We start from the raw sequence: 17,397 nt of genomic DNA on the forward strand, positions 1-17,397 counted from the left end.
AATTTTCTATTTCGAAGTATGCAAATAGATCAATCTTGTCGAGAATACTATATTAATACTCATAGTTAGTTGTCTTTGAGTTGAGATAGCCCAAAACACTGGTCACCACTTTAACCAATAAATAAAGGATACTAGTACAAAGTAGACGCTAATGACAGAGGTACCTGTAATGACTCAAGAAACAAATATATAATTCAGTCTGCCTCGACAGGATATTCATCGATAAGTTACTTCGAAGTTATTGTTGAGTCAATAAATATTTCGTTCCCACTGGCACAATGAACTATTTATTCTGGAATGTGTCAAGTACTATTATAGTATGAATAAAAATAATTTCTCCTCCTTGCATGTCACATACCAGTACAAATATCATTCTCTATTATAAATACTGAAATAAGTATAAATACCGTTACTATTTTTCCTACCTCACAGAACACTGGCACAGAAGCTTGACTCTGCGATATAATCGAGAATACTGCACAACCAACACAAACGATAGCGTGTGGCTACCATACCTGGTTGTATCGAGGGGCCCCAGTTCAAGTCGCAAGCTTACCGGCAGTCAGATGGCTCTCAACGTACTACCAGTAACCGTACACCAACCCACCCCCACGCTGACTGACGACTGAACCCGAGCAAGCTTCAACGCCAGCACCAGCACAAAATGAACGTTACGCAACTCGTCATGCATGCATGAGTTGTCATGTACTAGTATGATGTTCTCGATCATGATGTTTGTCGTTGGCCATTACATTGAAGTAGAATGCAAAGAAGGCCTTGCCTGCATCCACGTACATACATACACGCGGGTACGTGAACGAGACGATCTAAACCCAGGGTTGTGACCGTTTACCTGAAGAGGACCATGCAAATGGGCGACCAACCCATGTAATCGAGAAAGATTAAGTTTTATTGGACTCGCATGTTCAACACCCGTGTTAATGATCAAAGGACAAAGCATTTGAGCAGCAGCACAAGGGAGACGACGGAAGAGAAGAGGCGACAGGTCGAGGTAGGAACAACACCACCACCAGTACCAGCACGGCGCTTAGTAGACGTGGCCGGACGACTTCTTCTTTTCACCCAATTCGAAGTGCTTGGTGCGCTTGATGGGCAGTTGCTTCTTGGCCTTGCAATCCTTGCATTCCATGCGCAACGTGATCTTCTTGGTGGTCTTGGCCTTCTTGTGGAAGACGGGCTTGGTTTGACCACCGAAACCTTGTTGCTTCTCGTTATAACGACGAGCACCTTGGGCGAACTTGGAGGCCTTGCCAGCCTTGTACTGGGTCACCTTGTGCACGGTATGCTTGCGGCACTTCTTGCTCTTGCAAAAGGTACGGCGTTCCTTGGGGATGTTCACCATTGTTCTACAACACACATCACCTAACATGAGCCATCTGTGCATTCCTGTCGCGCTTGGTTCATTCACGGCATACTGCTGCTGCTGCTGATGATGACAATATGCAGTAGCATCCTCACACCATCATGCTTGCGGTAGACCATCAAGATGGTCATGGAGGGTTCATGGCCATGCCATCAACCAGCAGGACTCAGGCAGGTACGTCATGCTTCTTACCTCAGGGGATTCCTTGCGAAAAGTCCAATAATACAAACGCCCTACTGGATCGCTGGGCTCCCCACCACCAAACCCCACTCTGCGACTCACTATGCAGCAAGTCTGGACCAACCACCTCGCGTTTCGAATTTTAGCCAATCCAATTCGACAAAATGTTTATTTTGACCAATCAAATGCATTCATGTACTTTCAAATTCATGGAAACGACACTACTGTATCCGGATGATTACCCTTCAAGATATGATGAGAACGCCAACATGGGAGTCTGTCGCCGCCGACGATGCACGGGGGTAGAAACGATGGGCATGTAGTTGCAGCATGCAGTAGTAGGACGGAGCAGATGGGGTTGGCATGCAACACGGATCGTCAAGCATGTAACTGTGACGGATGTCGGCCTACTAAAATAGATGGCGTTGGTGGTCTACAGCCACAACATCCATCATGCACGCGCATCATGATTTTACGTGTGGATTCCTTGATAAGAGCCGACCACCACCGAACAGTGCCACGCCATTCAGTGGCCATCTCACGCGGGTCTTCCTCGTGCTGATCACGTCCCGGCTGGACATTTACAAACACGACCCACGTCCATCGTTCAAAGCCGCGATCCATGATTCATTCCCTTTCGACCGCAAAACCAAAGTGCTCGATTGCGCCGACGTGTACTCGGGGCTGCCTCCTTTCACGTTCTCCATCACGTACATACACACACACTCGCCGATTCGTTTGTGTCGCCCCTCATACGGTCATCTAGGACGAATGGAAACACGATGCTCTTGACAGCCACCTCGTACGACGACATGCTGCTGTGGCTGGATGCAATCCGGAATTGCCTCGATAATCAAGTGCACATATTACGTGGCACGCTGTGGAAGAAGTCGGCGCGGAGGCCGCAACAGCCGTGGGTGCCTCGCGACGTCGAGCTTGGCCACATTTCCCTGACGTACGTGACGACGCGGCTGCATCAGCGCGTGCGCAATCACGTCAAGCTCACGAGTCGGTCGTTCGTGGTCAACTTGGAAGCTACCCGTGGCCATGCGCATGTGTTTGGAATCTCTACCGGGGACAGCACCATCACGCTCGCGGCGCCGTCAGCCGACGTCAAGGCCAGATGGCTCAAAGAGGTCGAGATCCGCATCGCCAAGCAGCGCATCCAACGTCGCGTGTTTCAGAAACCGTTCGACCTCGCGGGGTTTGTTGTACGTATGCACGTTCCAGTTACAATCAATGTAGCATCCCCACGCGTTGAGTGTTTTCTTCTCGAGCTCGCTTCGACGTCTTTTGTTCTCGGACTACGAAACTACAACTCTTTGGTCATGGTTGAAACATAAAGGCACGATATTAGGACGTGCGCAAAGCGACCAAGTCCAAGTGGCGGCGTCGGTTCGTCGAGCTCGAGCGCGGCGCGCTGGCCTTCAAATCTGACCAGCGCCGAGTCGGCATGTCCACCCATGTGCCCCTCGAACTCATCACGGCTGTGGTGCCGACGCCCCCCGCAGACGAAAGCGGCCGGTCGCTGGCGTTTGCGATCGAGCGTTTCGGGGCTGTGACGCTGTACATGGCCGCGTTCAGTGCCGCCGAGAAGCTGTCGTGGCTTACCAAGCTGGACCTGGCGCGGCGCGACGTGCTGCAGCGTCAGTACCTCCCTAACACTCCCACCACGGTCCTGTTTCCGCAAGCCATGCAAGCTATATTGGCGCACACTGGCTACCGGTCCGTGGTCGTGGCCGAGCACGAAGAGCTGGACATGACGATCGAGCAGCATCGCCGGCGGATTTTTGTGGTCGTGCCCACGGAGTGCGAGGACGCCGCCACGTATATCCCCAAAGCCAGGTACAATACTGTCACAGTGAGTAGTGGCCATTAAGCTGTGTGGGTTGATTGACCTTAGTTATGACTTCGATTGCCGAGACTGACATTGTTTGCTTTAGTGTCCTTGTGAAAGCTAACGACGCCACGGGCAAACATGTCGACTACGACGCGATGTGGCACCTCCTGCGCGTGCACGCTCGCCCGATCAAGCTGACGTTTCGGCTCCCCATCTCCAAGGACGGGTTGCTTCGTGTGAAAACTGACGTTCCCGTGCCGGTACGTGTTGGCTCAACTCGCCCTTCTCGTTTTTTGTCTGGTGTTCGACTATGAAGGCTTTGGCTTTCGTTGAATTTGGCTTGCTAACAGTCCTGTAGCAATGGGTCCCGAGGCATTGTGTGATTGAGCACGGCACGTTGCGCTGGTTTTCGCTGCAGAAATCAACCGACGACGACAACGACAACAAGACGACGACGCTAGCCCCGCTCCACGTCCTCCGCCTTCGCGACTGCTCTGTGACGCTGTTGCGAGACCTGGACCCCGACTTTGGACATATGCCTAACTGCTTTGTCCTGACGTACTCTCCGCCCCCCGTTTCCCCCTCTAGCCCCATGAAACCCCACGCCACCACCACCGACGAGAAGGACAAATGCCATCGAACGCTGTTTTCCGCATCGTCTGCCAAGGAATGCGTGCTGTGGATGTCGATCCTCCAAGTGGAAATCTGCACGTTTAACGGCGACACGGCGTACGGACCCATCGCGCCGCCACTGGCGGAACGCCGTCGCAACACGTTTGTAAGTCATGTCAAGGTCGTCGCAGACAAAGTGTACGCCAAAACCAAAGACACGTCCACACACCCCGAGGAGGGGGAGGAGGAGGGGGGGGATGAGGTGGTGGATGGGGAGGGGGCTCGTCCTCCGTCCCCCGCGGCCGACCTGCCGCTCGACGGCGGGGACGACGATGACGACGACGAGTTTCTCAGTGTCACAGAGCGGTTGCATCGGCATTTCGTCGAGCGCCCAGGGCGATACCTCCAGGCAACAAAAGAGGACGTCGTGCAGAGGACCGCGACGTACGTCCGGCAGCGGCGACAGTCGTTGGAGGCCACACCAATCTACAGGAGGTTGAGCGAGGCCAAGGTAAAGATCGAGCAGGAGCTGGCGCCGGCGCGAGAGGAGGCGGAAAAAGCAGCGAGGAAGGTCGCGGACGCCGTGCACGAGACGATGCACGATGTCCGGCAGCGCATTTTGATCCCGGACCCAGAGACCAGCGACTACTTCAACGGGTGCAAGCGGTACTTGGACGCGACGGTGCTCGGCACATCGGCGCGGACGATCGAATATGTTGCTCGGAAGAAGGCCGTGCGGTTCATCGAGACCGAATCCATTGTCCAGGGGTTGAGACGGCCAGGTATTCTCAACGATATGCCGACTGGATCAGCTCTAGCATCGGCGGGAAAGATGCTCGAGGAAGGGGAACATGTGACGCTGACAGAAGACGCGGCCCGCGCTTTCTTTGTCGAAGTGTCTGGCGGCAAACCCAAGACTAGCCACGAAGCCGTGACTAGACTGCTGCGGCACTTGTGCACGAGTGAATTGGGCCACGCAGACATGCATCTTTGTGCGTTTGAAGGAGCCATGACGGACCTGCAAGAGTCGCATGTGCTCACGTATGCCATCTCGATCGATGTGTTTGTGTCTGTTGCTGTCCACACGATTCGAGACAGAGCTACGATCAAAGGCATGCACAGGTTTGCAAACGGTGTCGTGATGCAGATTTAACCAAGAGAAATGAATGAATAAAGATTCACTATGTTGTAGTATAACGTTATGGCAATTCTAGACCGTATCGCACACTGTATACACGAGCTTGATTTGCACTTAGCAAACTACGGTGCCTACTGGTTTAACGGCATCACAGACGAAGAAGAAGGTCAGCCCAAAGTTGCAGCTGTCTCGACGTAGTCTCGCATTAGCTTCAGAGTGTCAAACCAGCAGCTCCACGCGTCTAAATCCTGTGCCAAGTCGGGTTCCTACCAACACAAGCACTCCAGGCATACACACCACGTATACAATGTTTCCCTGGCTTTAGTGACCAATTCACTGCACAGTTCGTACCTCCAACACGTAAATAACTGGTGCAGGTGCACCGTCGTCCGACGTGCTGCCTTGCCGCAACGGACGGAAGCCCAGCGCTAGCAAGCACTGAAGTCCGCCTGGGAACTGCCCCAACTCGCGGTGAAAATGCTCGTTGGCGGCGTTGATGTGTCGGAAGGTTGCGTTGTCTGGCGCGGCGCAAATGTTCTTGAGGAGGACGAGCAGAGTGCGCTTGGCTGCGCGGAACGTAGCTGCGTCGCTCTGGAAATGGCGACCGAGGAGTCCTAGTGCCACCTCTAAGCCGGCCAGCCCGACGGGAATGCTCTGGTTCAGCTCGTCCTGCTGCCGTTGGGCCTCGGCGTCCTGCCGCTCCTTCTCCGCTTGCACACGGGCGCGCTCGTCCCGAACAGCTTGTGCCGCCTTGGCAAGAGCCTCTCGTTCGATCTGCGCTGCAATCTCCGCTTCCTTGAGCTGCTTCTGCAGCAATTCTTGGGCGGCTATGACCTGTTGTGCTTCGATGCAAGCTCGTTCCTGCTCCTTCTTTAAGCATTCGGCATCCAAGTCGTCTTGGGCTTGCTTGCGTAGCTGCTGGTTTTGTAATGCCACGGACGCTTTGGGCTCGATGATGTCGGTGGCGGCCGCCGCGGCCTCCTTCACTGCCGAAATCCGTCCTGCCACTGCTAGAATCTAGCCATGGGTAGGTCGACAGCATCGTGATGGTAGCGTTACGATGATGACATGCGGTGCACACACCTTCTCCTGCATCGCAGGGCCATATCGAGGGTCGTTTGTGATCGGGTCCCGCCAAGCCAGCTTGTCGACGAACTTTTGGATCTTCTCGTCCAAGTCGGGTTGGGACGCCGTCAACTGTTGTAACAACGCCATGCTCTGGATATGTCTCTCATCCTGCTCTGTTGATGTGATCCCTGCATCATGCTCTTCATCTAGACTTTGCCGGAGACGCGCCAGCACTGCTTCCGCCTCTTCCACCAGCACCGTCAACCTCTTGAGTTCCATGTGAACCTCGTTGTTGGAATTCGAACTACGCCATTTGATTGGATATAATCATTGGACTTATACCCAATACAACAACGTTAACGTTGTCATTGTTGAATCGCATCCTGGTCGAATATCATGCAACAAGAAGGAACCGCATCTCCGCCGCCGTCGCCTTCGTCCGTGGTACCGTCGAAGCAGCAGCGTGTGGTAGTTGTGAAGGACGAGAGGAAGAAAGCAGAATGCGGTCATGATGGTGACGATGCACACACCCATGCGGAAGGAGAAGAAGAAGAAGTGAAGGAACTGCAGCTGACCGATTGCATTGAATTTGGCTCGGATTGGGAGGTACATCACGGCAACAACTCGAGACAAGTTACGCGTCATCTTATGGTCCTGCATGTCTCTCATTAGGATATCTACCACGTCGGCACGGCTGGATTAAAGGCGCGTGTGTTGAACGGCCTCGACAACATGGTCCAACTCAAGGTAACGTTACCATCCATTCCATCCGAGCGCCAAGAATGAATCCCTTCAACTGGTAGGAACTCCGAGTACGATCGAATCTGCTGTACAAGATGACCGGCATCGAACACCTTGTGAACCTCGTGCACTTGGAGCTATATGACAATCAGATCAAGAAAATGACGAGCTTGGATCGCCTTGTCAACCTACGATATCCTTTTTCCCTTGCGTCTTGTTTCGATTGACGTGATGGTTCTACTTCCTTGACTGCCATGATGATGTTTACAGTGCTGGACCTGTCGTTCAACGAGATCCGCGTCATCCCCGACCTCAGCCACTTGACCCAGCTGCAGGAACTGTACGTGGCCAACAACAAACTCACGCACATCACGGGCATCGCGGCGCTGTCGACGCTCAAGAAGCTCGACCTCGGCGCCAACCGCATCCGTGTCATCGAAGGACTCGACAACCTTTACGACCTGGAGCAACTCTGGCTTGGCAAGAACAAGATCACGCAGATCCAGGTTTGCATGTTCGCTTCATCTAGTACATTGCCCACATCAATGGCAGCATGCATGGTGTTATATATACCCAAGGACATGTCATTCAATCCTCCATACTTGGTATAGGGGCTCGAAGCCCTCGCAAAGCTCAAAATCATCAGCGTCCAGGTAACGAACTCTACCTGCACACCTTCGACGCGGGAATATGCTCATGTTGTGGTAGAGCAATCGGCTCGTGTCGATTGAGAACTTGGACGCCAACACGAACTTGCAGGAAGTGTACTTGAGCCACAACGGCATCGCAGCCATTCAAAACATTAGCCACCTGGTACAATCCTGTGGTTTTGCCACGTATTGTACCTGATATATGTATTGGATCGTAGTCGAAGCTGTTGATCTTGGACCTTGGAGCGAACCGCATCCCGCGCATTCCAGACATGGCGTCGCTGCAGTCGCTGGAAGACCTGTGGCTCAATGATAACCAAGTGGCAACGTTTGACGATCTCGTGCACTTGACGTCCACTACGTCGTTGCAGACGCTGTATCTGGAGCGAAACCCCCTGGCTTCGTACGTTTGTTTCAACGTAGCGGACATGTTTTCACACATTGCATATATATCATGTTGCCACGCTTTCAAGGGCAATGTCGTTGTTTACTAAACCAATCTCTTCATTTCCATGAACGATGATAATCTCATTTTTGGTTGATATATATATATATAGGGACTTTGAATACCGCAAGCGCATCCATGCCACGTTGCCGTTTGTGTCTCAGATCGACGCCACGCCCATCGCGTAAGCCTGCCGTCCGCCGCCCGACAAATCATCTTGTGCACATCAGACAGATGGGATGTAGAGTCATTTTGCGCTCAATAAAGTGACGACGATGGATGAATAATACACGGATGGATTGACTGAAATGGATGGTTGTGAGACTCCGGCTGGTTCCTCCCTAGTTCCGATGGTTTGGCAACGTCATAGAATGAATGAATGGGTGGTCAGTGTGAGATTCCAACGAGTAGCAAGTATCACCACACGTTCACAAGTGTCGACAAGCAGAGATTCGTACTCCGCCAATGCGATTCCATGAGGATACTAGCACTGTAGGCTTTGAGTGTGTAGATAACCAGTGCATACCGTAGTTACGTCGGTATGTACGATCCATGGCTCTTTCATATAGAGTTCCAGGACTACCATGGTGTAGGAGTTGCTGTAACGTTAGTCGTCGTTGCCTACATTTGTTTGGACACAAGGGTTCGGTAAACGCCACCCCTCGGCAACTGCAGGAGTTGGTCACGCATGCCGAGCTCGACGATGCCGCCGCCGGCGTACACGGCGATGAAGTCTGTGTGTTGAATGGATGGGGCCACGATGACGGTCGTGCGGTTCTTGAGCGTCAAGGGGGCATCTAAACTGGTCTCGACGAAGCGCCCACTCTCCAGTGCACTCGTGGCCTCGTCGAGCAGCAACCAGCACCGCGGGGTTCTTGATCATGACGCGGACGATGAGGGTGATGCGCCGCTTCTGCCCACCACTCAACTGCGCCCCCCCGTTCACCCACAGTCGTGTCCAGTCCTCGAACGCGTAGTGGCCATCTTGGTGGCGGCTTGCACTTGGGCCCGCTGGGACCGCCCGTCGCCCCCGTCGCAATACGAAGGATGTACCCCTGGCCCACTTGGACGACTTGCAGGCTGCGACGGATAATGGAATCGAAACTTTTTCGTGCAGCTACTCGATCGCGCCCAACATGGTGCCGTCCGTCCGCGGCCATTGGATCGATCAACGACGGCCGGTCGATGATCGTGTACAGGCGGCAGCGTGACAATGGCTTCAATGCACGGCCCCGCTTGCCCCATCGACATGGCACCTGTGATGATCCAGACCAAGCCGGCGCCGCCGTCGTAGCAACTGCTGCCGACGCAGCGACCGCCACGAGCCCCTTTCGAATGTCAGCAGCTTCGGCCACGATTAAGGCCATGCTGTACTTGTCCGAGGTCGCGGCCACGGCGTTGAATATGTGGATTGTGCGCATGTTGGACAGAGCCTCTTCTGCGACGACGCTGCGCTGCACAGAGATGGATTTGACATCATGAAGAATATGCCGACGGCGATCACGGGCGTGAACCTGAGGATCGCCCGCCTAGCTTCTATCCCCACAGCGACTCCTGCCACGGCCATGGTGAAGAAAGTGCATGCGTCACCACCTGTCAACCCAGACCGTCCTGGATGAGTGTAGACGTGTTGGAGACTGTCGTGGCGAATGTTGCAGAGTCGTTGACGTCGAAGCCTAAGCGACTTAATTGGTTAAAACCTCGCGGACGTACGCTTGTCGCATGCGTTGGGACTGCCGCGACGCCGTGATGGACCAGCACATGACTTGAAGGAACCCCCCGTGACGGTGGCGCCGATCCCCATCCACACGAGTTTCAGCGATATGTACGTTACTTGGGCCAAGAGACTATGTCCACCCTACATGAACGACAGCACAGTTCGTGGATGAGAAAGAGTCGATGGAGCATGGTGCGAGGTACAAACCTCAGTGGGATTGAGTGCCGACACGCCGTTCCCAATCAAGAGAATGGGGAGCGGGATGGCGGCGCCTGTCGCAAACGCTGACAGAGCGCCCACGGTCATAAGAAATACGTCCATGGAGTTGGCGAAGCAGAAGAGTTGGAGCAAGGGTTCCATGCCACCATTAGCTCCTCTGTGGACGTTCAGGGTGGGTTACGGAGAGGTGTCTGAGTTGTGTCATGACTCGCATGCTTTGACGAGAGCACGTCGTGAAAGTCACCATCGTACATCACAGTGGTAATCGTGGGCGACTGACTCATGTCCGGAGAAGCGACTCTCATCACTCTGTGTCGGTGAAAAGTTGGACTGCCGCCTTAGATTGCTCACATTGATGGCGGCCCGGTGTGAGCATTGATTATTTCATCGGGTGGTCTATGGATATGACTATTTTATCCGGTTCAAAGATATCAATTGTTAATCGAGAATGGGTACGTTACATATATAGTATATAATGCTTGCTTTGAAATAGTGTATTTAAATGATGACATATGAAACGTCCACATGATGGATTCCATGACGTGGCCGCCACATTGACTTCGGCATTGATGCAGGGAATTATACGGTTTCCCTTCATCGACACTACCGGTAATCAGTCCTAACGTTACCTACTCCATAACCTTGGTGTATAATAAACCATATTGACATGTGACCAATGCATTGCGATCCGTCGGACTGCATTCGGCCTATGGGCAGGCATTCTCGTTCGGCTCATGCAGTCGGTCGTCACGACGAACCGACGGTGGACTATGTAATGCTAATCTATCCTTTCTACGCTCCAACCAACTCTGCCTCTAACGAAGTACTTACGTGTTACTTCTTGCCTCATGAATAAAGCACGACGCTTCTTTAGAAATGTGAATGCTGTGATGGGTGACAGTAGCCGGCCGTCGGTAATTGGAAGGAGGTTGAGATCCATTCAATGGGTTGCCGCAGTGCGACGATTGGCAACCTTTGCTCATTCTAACGAGTGCCCGATTCATCATCACTCGATGCCATGGAATTGAGGATGATGCAGGAACAGGTGCTGCTGCCGCGTAGTGATTGATAACAAGGTCCATGTCACAGGTTTGCACAACATTTCTTCATGTTATTGCGCCCACTGCGTCTCACCCGTGACGTTGTTGTAGTAGTACAGTTCTCCAGATACGTCGTCCACGGCTGCCACCCAATCGGACACCCCTTCCCCCCCTCCTTGACCCCCATCATCATGATCGCCCGTCTCATGGTTGTCTTGGCCATAATACCCTTCCGCCGCCTCGGCGTCATAATCGGCATACCCTTCCTCGTAGCCGCCGCCGTCATCTTGGTGTGCAATGCCTTCGTTGATATAGTTGTACTCGTTGGACGCGACAAACTCGTCGTACGTTTGCGCGTCTTCTAACGGGCCGATCGATCCGTTCATTTTGGGCATGTCTTTCCACGTGTGGAGCGCCTTGTTGCCCTTGGCATGAATAATCGCAAAGCACCCGAGGCAGTACGGATCCAAGCACTGGTCGCACCACCTCGAGGCCTTCATCTTCTCGCACTCGACACACTTGATGGGCCCCATGGCCTTCCAAGTGTGCTGTGCGCGCTTGCCGCTGCTATGCGTCTTGTCGTAGCAGGCGTCGCAAAACACATCTTCGCATTGCGCGCACCGCCGCGTCGCGTCGTTCTCGTCGCACTCGACGCACTTGGCGTCGTCTGTTTCCTCGTATCCGTCCAAAGGCTTGTCCCCCCCTGTAGTGCCATCGTCTACTCGCACAGCCAGCGCCGGATCGGGAATCACCGACCCATCGCGGAGCACCAACTGCCCGTCCACCTTGGTGTATCCGTCCTCGGGGGGCTCCCAAATAGCTTCCCCGGTCTACGAGTGACCACGTTAAGGACATAAGAATCACATTGTTGTTTGGTACCTGCGAGTGATAGAAGAAGAAGGCGTTCGCGTCGTCGCTCCAGAATTGCCCCCACACCCGGGCGTTGGCCACCATGTCGTTCATCCGGGCCACCTTGTGGGCCAGCACCGTATGTTTGGCTTTCCGACCTCGGAACAACGTTTGAATGGTCGTCGCGGCTTCGGTCCGTTGCCGGAGGGCCTCTCGCTGCGACGCCAACTGGATGGACGTCCCGATGCGGCTTCGATGGCCGCGGTACACGGCTTGGATGCGGACGGCCGACCGATGCTGCTTTTGCACATGTTTGGCACGACGCTCCTTGACCCTCACCACCTCGGCTCGTCCGTGCACCCCACGCACCAGCGCCTACCATCATCATCCGTCCATATTCACCCATTTATTGCAACGGGGGGGGGGGCTATGTACCTGTATTTTCACGGCTTGGCGGCGCCGCTCCCGGTCAATCATTTGACGGATCTGCTTGGCATTGTGCAGCCTACCACGGTACCGCCTCTGGATGACCGTGGCGGCTTTACGTCGCTGGTTGGCTTGTTTGAGCAGCGCCATTCGCCGTCGTGCCAGGCGTCCTCGATACATGGCCTGCAGCGACCGTGCGGCATGTGCCTGTCGTTGCAAGCGCTTCGCCTCCACGACGGACTCGCGCGTGAGGACGCCGCGTATTCTCGCTTGAATGACCGTCGCAGCTCGACCTTGGCGGATGTCGCGCATAAGGGTCTTGGCCGCGTGCTTGGCAAACCGGCCGCGACACAGCGCTTGGATCGTACACGCAGCATCATGGCGGTGCTTTTGCCGTTGTTGCGATCGAATGAATGTGTACATGCGCCGCTTCACGAAGGCACTTCAATTAAACAACCACGCGGTCAATATTATATGAACCATTCGATTCGTATGAGCAGATTAAGATATCGATCTAGTGCCATATGGATAGTACATACCGCCACGAGCGTTGAAGGGTGTTGGTGGCCTCTAGCTCCAGCGCTGCTTGATACGCGGCTTGTTCGGCGACAAGGAGCGACATCCACTGCGTCCACGCTGCCGCCATCCGCCTCTACACACCGAGACCAAATGAAGCCTATGGCTAATGTTATATTTGTTGACACATATACCTTTGTCCAATTGCGAAAGTACAGATCGAGTTTCTTGGTGCCTTTGAAATGCATGAGTGCTTGCCGCGCTTCTTGCTGTTTCATCCACGTCGATACAAACCGCCACCTAAAGCAGTCGATCAAAACGCGTTGAGTTATGTGAGTTTCATAGGGTTTAATGTATCGATATATACGTTGATAAAGCCACGAAATCAATCTTCCACGGCATACACGCACCGGTCGAACGCCGCAAAGATGCGCGCGTACAGCAACTGCGTGCACACGGCGTTAAGCTTGTCGAGGCCCCACTTTTGAACGAACCGATTGCCGCGGATGGTGTGCACTGGACAGATCTTCTGGACGTGGGCAATGTCTTGCTTGACCAGAGTCGTGTACGTTTGTACGTTTCGCAACGCCTGGTGCAATTCGAGCCGCATCGAGTCAGTGTGTTGAGGGTTGAGATTTTTAGTCATCGATGCTTTGGTCCTTTTGACTTTGATGGTCGCTTTCGGTGGTAGTGGTGATGAAGCTACGGGGGATGTGGGGGACTTAGTCGTCGTGGTAGTGGTCAATCCACTGTTGGTCAACTCGATCATGTCGATCTCTTCGCTGCTGAGACCGAGCACCCGCATAGCCTCTTCTTTGTCACTAGCAGTCATACCCGATGTCGGCGAAGGCTCCGTGGGCACTGTTATTGCGGTCATCGCGCTCGCTCGTCGCCCCTCCGTCCCCCCAGCCGATTCCCCCGAACCCGTCCAGTGCAATTTGGTCGTCACTGGTGGGAGTCGGAAGACTGGGAGGACGTGTACGCCGTGGTCGAGCCCGACTTCAAACGGGGTTTCCCCCGAGGTCGTCAAAATTGGCAGCATGTCGAACGATTGACGTAGGACCGTCACGGGCAGCGGCGGCTGCGACGGCCGTTGAGTAGGCAAACTACCGGTGGATTGGGACTCGTTGCGACGCCGTCGAAGGGACGACGACGTCTTGTGTCGGGGGAATTTGGGCTGCTGCAGCTGGTCCTCCTGGTTACGCGACCCTCGTTTCGAGCTACTTTGCTTTCGTGCAAGTTTGTTCAGTGGCAGTTGGAGGTCCACAGCCAGCCCTTTGTCGCGCATGTCGTCTGCCTTGAGCTGCCATTCCTGGGTGAGTTTCGATCGTGTTCGTTCCAACTCGTCCAATAGACGCTGTTCTTGGCACGTCAGGCGGTTAATGAGGTCGGAGTGGGGCGTGATTTCGATTGGCGGTGGCAGCATCGGAACTGCCGCTGGAGCGTCAGAGCTGCCGAGGCTCGTGACTTTAGGCTTTTCTTGTTGCCCTACGGGCTTAACACCGGACAAGTTGCCGCCGAAGAGCATCATCGTCCTGCATTAGCCGAGGCAGGTGTGATACACGTAACGGCTTATGTCGTCGGTTACACTACCCGGTCATCAAAATCAAACTACAATGCAAGAGAATTGTCTGGCCCAGTGGGCTTGTGAGCAAGTAGAGTTGTCCTGTTCAATGCATGGTTATGCCATGTCAGTGTGCTGAAGTCGAGTTGAGCGGTCGTGTGTACAACTAACTACTTCAAGTTGAAGTTGTACATTTGTATTTGGATGTTTTGATTGGTCGAAGTATCCGGTTGTTTTATCCGGTGTCGTAACTGCCCGTTTCGACCTATTTTTGGCTATATCAAGACGAGACCATCGTAGGGAACATCAACCGCCGCCGCTTGACATGCCGGTGAACTTGAACGAGAGCGAATTGGATCGCATTCGACAGAGCATCTCAGACCCCGTTCAGTCGAATCACGAAGCGAAACGGCAGCACCTGAAGGAACTGTCGACTCAACGGACAGGGAAATGGCCCAACACGCTGGAAGCCATGCGGCGCAAGAAGGAAAACTGGAAGAAGGACAAAGAAGAGCGCGAAGAAGCCGAGCGTCTCAAGATCGACGAGGAAGAGCTCCGGCTGCAGAAGGAGTACAGGACAAAGCAAATCGAGCGCGCGAATAGGCTGCTGTACGAACAGACAGACCGTATGAAAACGTTGCGCAGCAAGGAATTGCTAGCGGATGTGCTACAGGACCGAGAGTACCAGATTGGTGAGAAGAATGAGTTCAAGGCGATGGATCAGAAGGTCGAAGACGGCTGGACAGGGGTGCTCATGACACAACTGCGCGACGCAGACAAGAAGGCCGACGACGAACGCAAGGTGCGTGAGCGGAAACACAAAGAGCTCGTTGTCATGCAGCAGAAGCAACTGGAGGAGTATAAGAACTCGCATATTGCCACGCTGCGTGAAGAGATGCGGGACGGTGAGCGCATCAAGGCCAAGGCGGAACAGGACGCCCGCGACGAAGAAGAGTCGGAGCTTGCACGCAAGCGACGGGTGAAGCAGGCCAACGAGGATATGCGGCTCGCGAACGAGCGCCTCAACCTTCTGCGGAAGCAGGAGGCGGAGAAGGAAGTGGCCGAGGAGGTCAAACGGCAGGAAGATGCGCGCAAGAAGGAGGAGCGAACGCTGAAGCGCGACGAGTTGCAGCGGCAGCGGGACGAGAAGAAAGCCGCCCAAAAGATGCGAATGGTCGACTTGGTGCGAAACAACATTCCACGAAAACCAGAATGTTGGCCACCTGACGAAATGTATGTAGGCGACAGAAAATTTGCTGCGGTTTGAGGCCAAGTCCGAAGCCCGCCTCGAAAGCCAGAAGAAGGAGGTCCGACAGAAAGAAGACAATGTGTTGAAGTGCCGCGCGGAGCGGCGGGCGTCGCAGAAGGATGCCATTAACCACAGCCGTAGCTTGCAGCTGCAGGAGAAGGAGCGCCGCAAGCACGACGACCTCGAGATAGCCAAGGAACAGTCGCTCAAGTGGGCTGGCTACAACCAGCGCGTGGAGCAGTCAATCGTCAAGGAAGAACAGGACAAACGACTGGACAATATCCGCTTGGCGGCGTTGCAGCGACAACAGGCTGATGCGAAGCGCACCATCGACATGGTACAGATATCATGTATTCATGGTTACGAGGGGTGTGAACGCCGCGGGGTGTATATCTAGGAGGACCGCGCGGCGCAGATATTGGCCGAGGAAACGATCAAGAATGGGCACTCGATGGACCAAGAACTCTACAAGCAATACGCCGCACATGTGCTGGACGACGCCGAGAAGAAGGGCATGGCGAACACGTTCCCGCTCAAGCAAGCCCTCAAAGCCAAAGGCATCGACCTGTTACCAGCGTCTGGGTTCCGCGTCTAGTGTAGGCCATAGCCCAGTACTAGTACGTGCAACCCGTTAATAGGATTTTGTTCTCAAGATTGGATGAGAATCTTGCTTCGAATCTATCGCCCCAGCAATGACCGCCGTTTCTGCTGTACAGTACCGGTACTGGTATTACCGATAGTACAGTACTGTGGAATCAGATGTAAACTTACTGTACTGCTGTACCCAGGGTCTTCGAGTTTTGCTTGACAGTTCAGTTTCGAATGTTTTCGTTTTGTTCAGTGAACATAGATTTTTTAACGTTAACTTATAGATTTTTGGATAGGTAAAGAACGATTCGCTCATTCAGGCATAAACCCAAAAAGTAGCATCGATTTGTGATTGCACAATCAAATCAACCCAAAAAGTAGCATCGATTTGTGATTGCACAATCAAATCAACCCAAAAAGTAGCATCGATTTGTGATTGCACAATCAATTTTTGAAGTTGACACTTTACACCTTGAGCTACATTTACCCTATTACTACTATTAATAACAGTAAGTATAGAATTTCATGTATAACGCTAGCAGTTATTTTAGACTCCAATATTGGGATACCTGTCATGCATTCATACAGGTATGTGTTTTATAGCGGTTTGATTTTGGCCAATGAAAATGTATTGAGGTTTTGATTGGATGACATGTACATTTACCCTATTATAGCGGTTTATTGAATTTGAACAGATTTCATGTATAGTAGTTATTTTAAACTCCAATATTAGGATGATACCTTACATGCATTCATACAGGTATGGGTTTTATAGCGGTTTGATTTTGGCCAATGAAATTGGATTGAGGTTTTGATTGGATGACAAAGTAATACACACGTCCTATACGTATAATAACCCATAAACCTGGTACACGTGATCGATCGACCATTGATCAGCGAAATTTTCAAAATTTTCAAACTAAAATATCTCAATTGGTTTTCATGGCATTTCATTGAAACCAACATTTCCGGAAAGCTGACGGAAAGCTCTTTCGCGGCATATTCAAATGTATCAATTTAAACAATACTTGGCAGGCCAAAAAAATGTCAAAGTTCGGCACTTTACAAAGGCGACCATTGATCGGCCAAAATTTACACTTGAATTAAGTATTGAAAAAAGTTGGGTCAATTTTTCGCTCCAAAAATTCAAAGACTATGTCTCAAAGGTTTA

At 52.9% G+C, this 17,397-nt stretch overlaps 7 protein-coding genes across 9 annotated transcripts; 3 read left to right on the forward strand and 4 right to left on the reverse strand.

Annotated features, from left to right (window-relative positions):
* Nucleotides 1-892: 892 nt before the first annotated feature.
* H257_04604 (60S ribosomal protein L44) lies at nt 893-1,654 on the reverse strand. The gene is made up of 2 exons (XM_009829193.1): nt 1,577-1,654; nt 893-1,367 (listed from the first exon to the last, which is right to left on the reverse strand). Exon 2 carries the CDS (start codon nt 1,361-1,363, stop codon nt 1,049-1,051), a length of 315 nt encoding a protein of 104 aa, XP_009827495.1. The 5' UTR covers nt 1,364-1,367; nt 1,577-1,654; the 3' UTR covers nt 893-1,048.
* A 334-nt stretch (nt 1,655-1,988) lies between these two features.
* H257_04605 (hypothetical protein) lies at nt 1,989-5,205 on the forward strand. The gene is made up of 5 exons (XM_009829194.1): nt 1,989-2,274; nt 2,331-2,775; nt 2,922-3,409; nt 3,508-3,664; nt 3,763-5,205. The coding sequence occupies exons 1-5, from the start codon at nt 2,018-2,020 to the stop codon at nt 5,167-5,169; spliced, it is 2,754 nt and encodes a 917-aa protein (XP_009827496.1). The 5' UTR covers nt 1,989-2,017; the 3' UTR covers nt 5,170-5,205.
* A 14-nt stretch (nt 5,206-5,219) lies between these two features.
* On the reverse strand, nt 5,220-6,517 carry H257_04606. Of its 2 annotated transcripts, XM_009829195.1 has the most exons (3): nt 6,238-6,517; nt 5,506-6,171; nt 5,220-5,420 (listed from the first exon to the last, which is right to left on the reverse strand). In XM_009829195.1, exons 1-3 carry the CDS (start codon nt 6,499-6,501, stop codon nt 5,322-5,324), a joined length of 1,029 nt encoding a protein of 342 aa, XP_009827497.1. In that variant the 5' UTR covers nt 6,502-6,517; the 3' UTR covers nt 5,220-5,321. The 2 variants fall into 2 exon arrangements, with proteins under 2 accessions (XP_009827497.1, XP_009827498.1); XM_009829196.1 differs by having other exon boundaries at nt 5,220-6,171.
* An 82-nt stretch (nt 6,518-6,599) lies between these two features.
* Nucleotides 6,600-8,367, forward strand: H257_04607 (hypothetical protein). Its single transcript, XM_009829197.1, has 8 exons — nt 6,600-6,828; nt 6,895-6,969; nt 7,026-7,156; nt 7,232-7,469; nt 7,575-7,616; nt 7,672-7,776; nt 7,832-8,016; nt 8,171-8,367. Exons 1-8 carry the CDS (start codon nt 6,619-6,621, stop codon nt 8,244-8,246), a joined length of 1,062 nt encoding a protein of 353 aa, XP_009827499.1. The 5' UTR covers nt 6,600-6,618; the 3' UTR covers nt 8,247-8,367.
* A 312-nt stretch (nt 8,368-8,679) lies between these two features.
* H257_04608 (hypothetical protein) lies at nt 8,680-10,135 on the reverse strand (the record flags this gene model as incomplete). The annotated part of the gene is made up of 7 exons (XM_009829198.1): nt 8,680-8,865; nt 8,918-9,130; nt 9,180-9,512; nt 9,554-9,612; nt 9,666-9,734; nt 9,772-9,916; nt 9,983-10,135. The coding sequence occupies 7 exons, from the start codon at nt 10,133-10,135 to the stop codon at nt 8,680-8,682; spliced, it is 1,158 nt and encodes a 385-aa protein (XP_009827500.1).
* Nucleotides 10,136-11,083: 948 nt separating this feature from the next.
* Nucleotides 11,084-14,369, reverse strand: H257_04609 (hypothetical protein). Its single transcript, XM_009829199.1, has 6 exons — nt 13,236-14,369; nt 13,020-13,125; nt 12,849-12,961; nt 12,319-12,751; nt 11,914-12,258; nt 11,084-11,864 (listed from the first exon to the last, which is right to left on the reverse strand). Exons 1-6 carry the CDS (start codon nt 14,354-14,356, stop codon nt 11,106-11,108), a joined length of 2,877 nt encoding a protein of 958 aa, XP_009827501.1. The 5' UTR covers nt 14,357-14,369; the 3' UTR covers nt 11,084-11,105.
* Nucleotides 14,370-14,670: 301 nt separating this feature from the next.
* H257_04610 lies at nt 14,671-16,321 on the forward strand. 2 transcript variants are annotated; one of them, XM_009829200.1, is made up of 3 exons: nt 14,671-15,572; nt 15,631-15,975; nt 16,036-16,321. In XM_009829200.1, the coding sequence occupies exons 1-3, from the start codon at nt 14,715-14,717 to the stop codon at nt 16,231-16,233; spliced, it is 1,401 nt and encodes a 466-aa protein (XP_009827502.1). In that variant the 5' UTR covers nt 14,671-14,714; the 3' UTR covers nt 16,234-16,321. The 2 variants fall into 2 exon arrangements, with proteins under 2 accessions (XP_009827502.1, XP_009827503.1); XM_009829201.1 differs by having other exon boundaries at nt 15,631-16,321.
* The last annotated feature ends 1,076 nt before the right edge of the window (nt 16,322-17,397 follow it).

Source organism: Aphanomyces astaci (genome assembly GCF_000520075.1).
Source record: "Aphanomyces astaci strain APO3 unplaced genomic scaffold supercont1.8, whole genome shotgun sequence".
Classification (NCBI taxonomy): Eukaryota; Oomycota; class Saprolegniomycetes; order Saprolegniales; family Verrucalvaceae; genus Aphanomyces; species Aphanomyces astaci.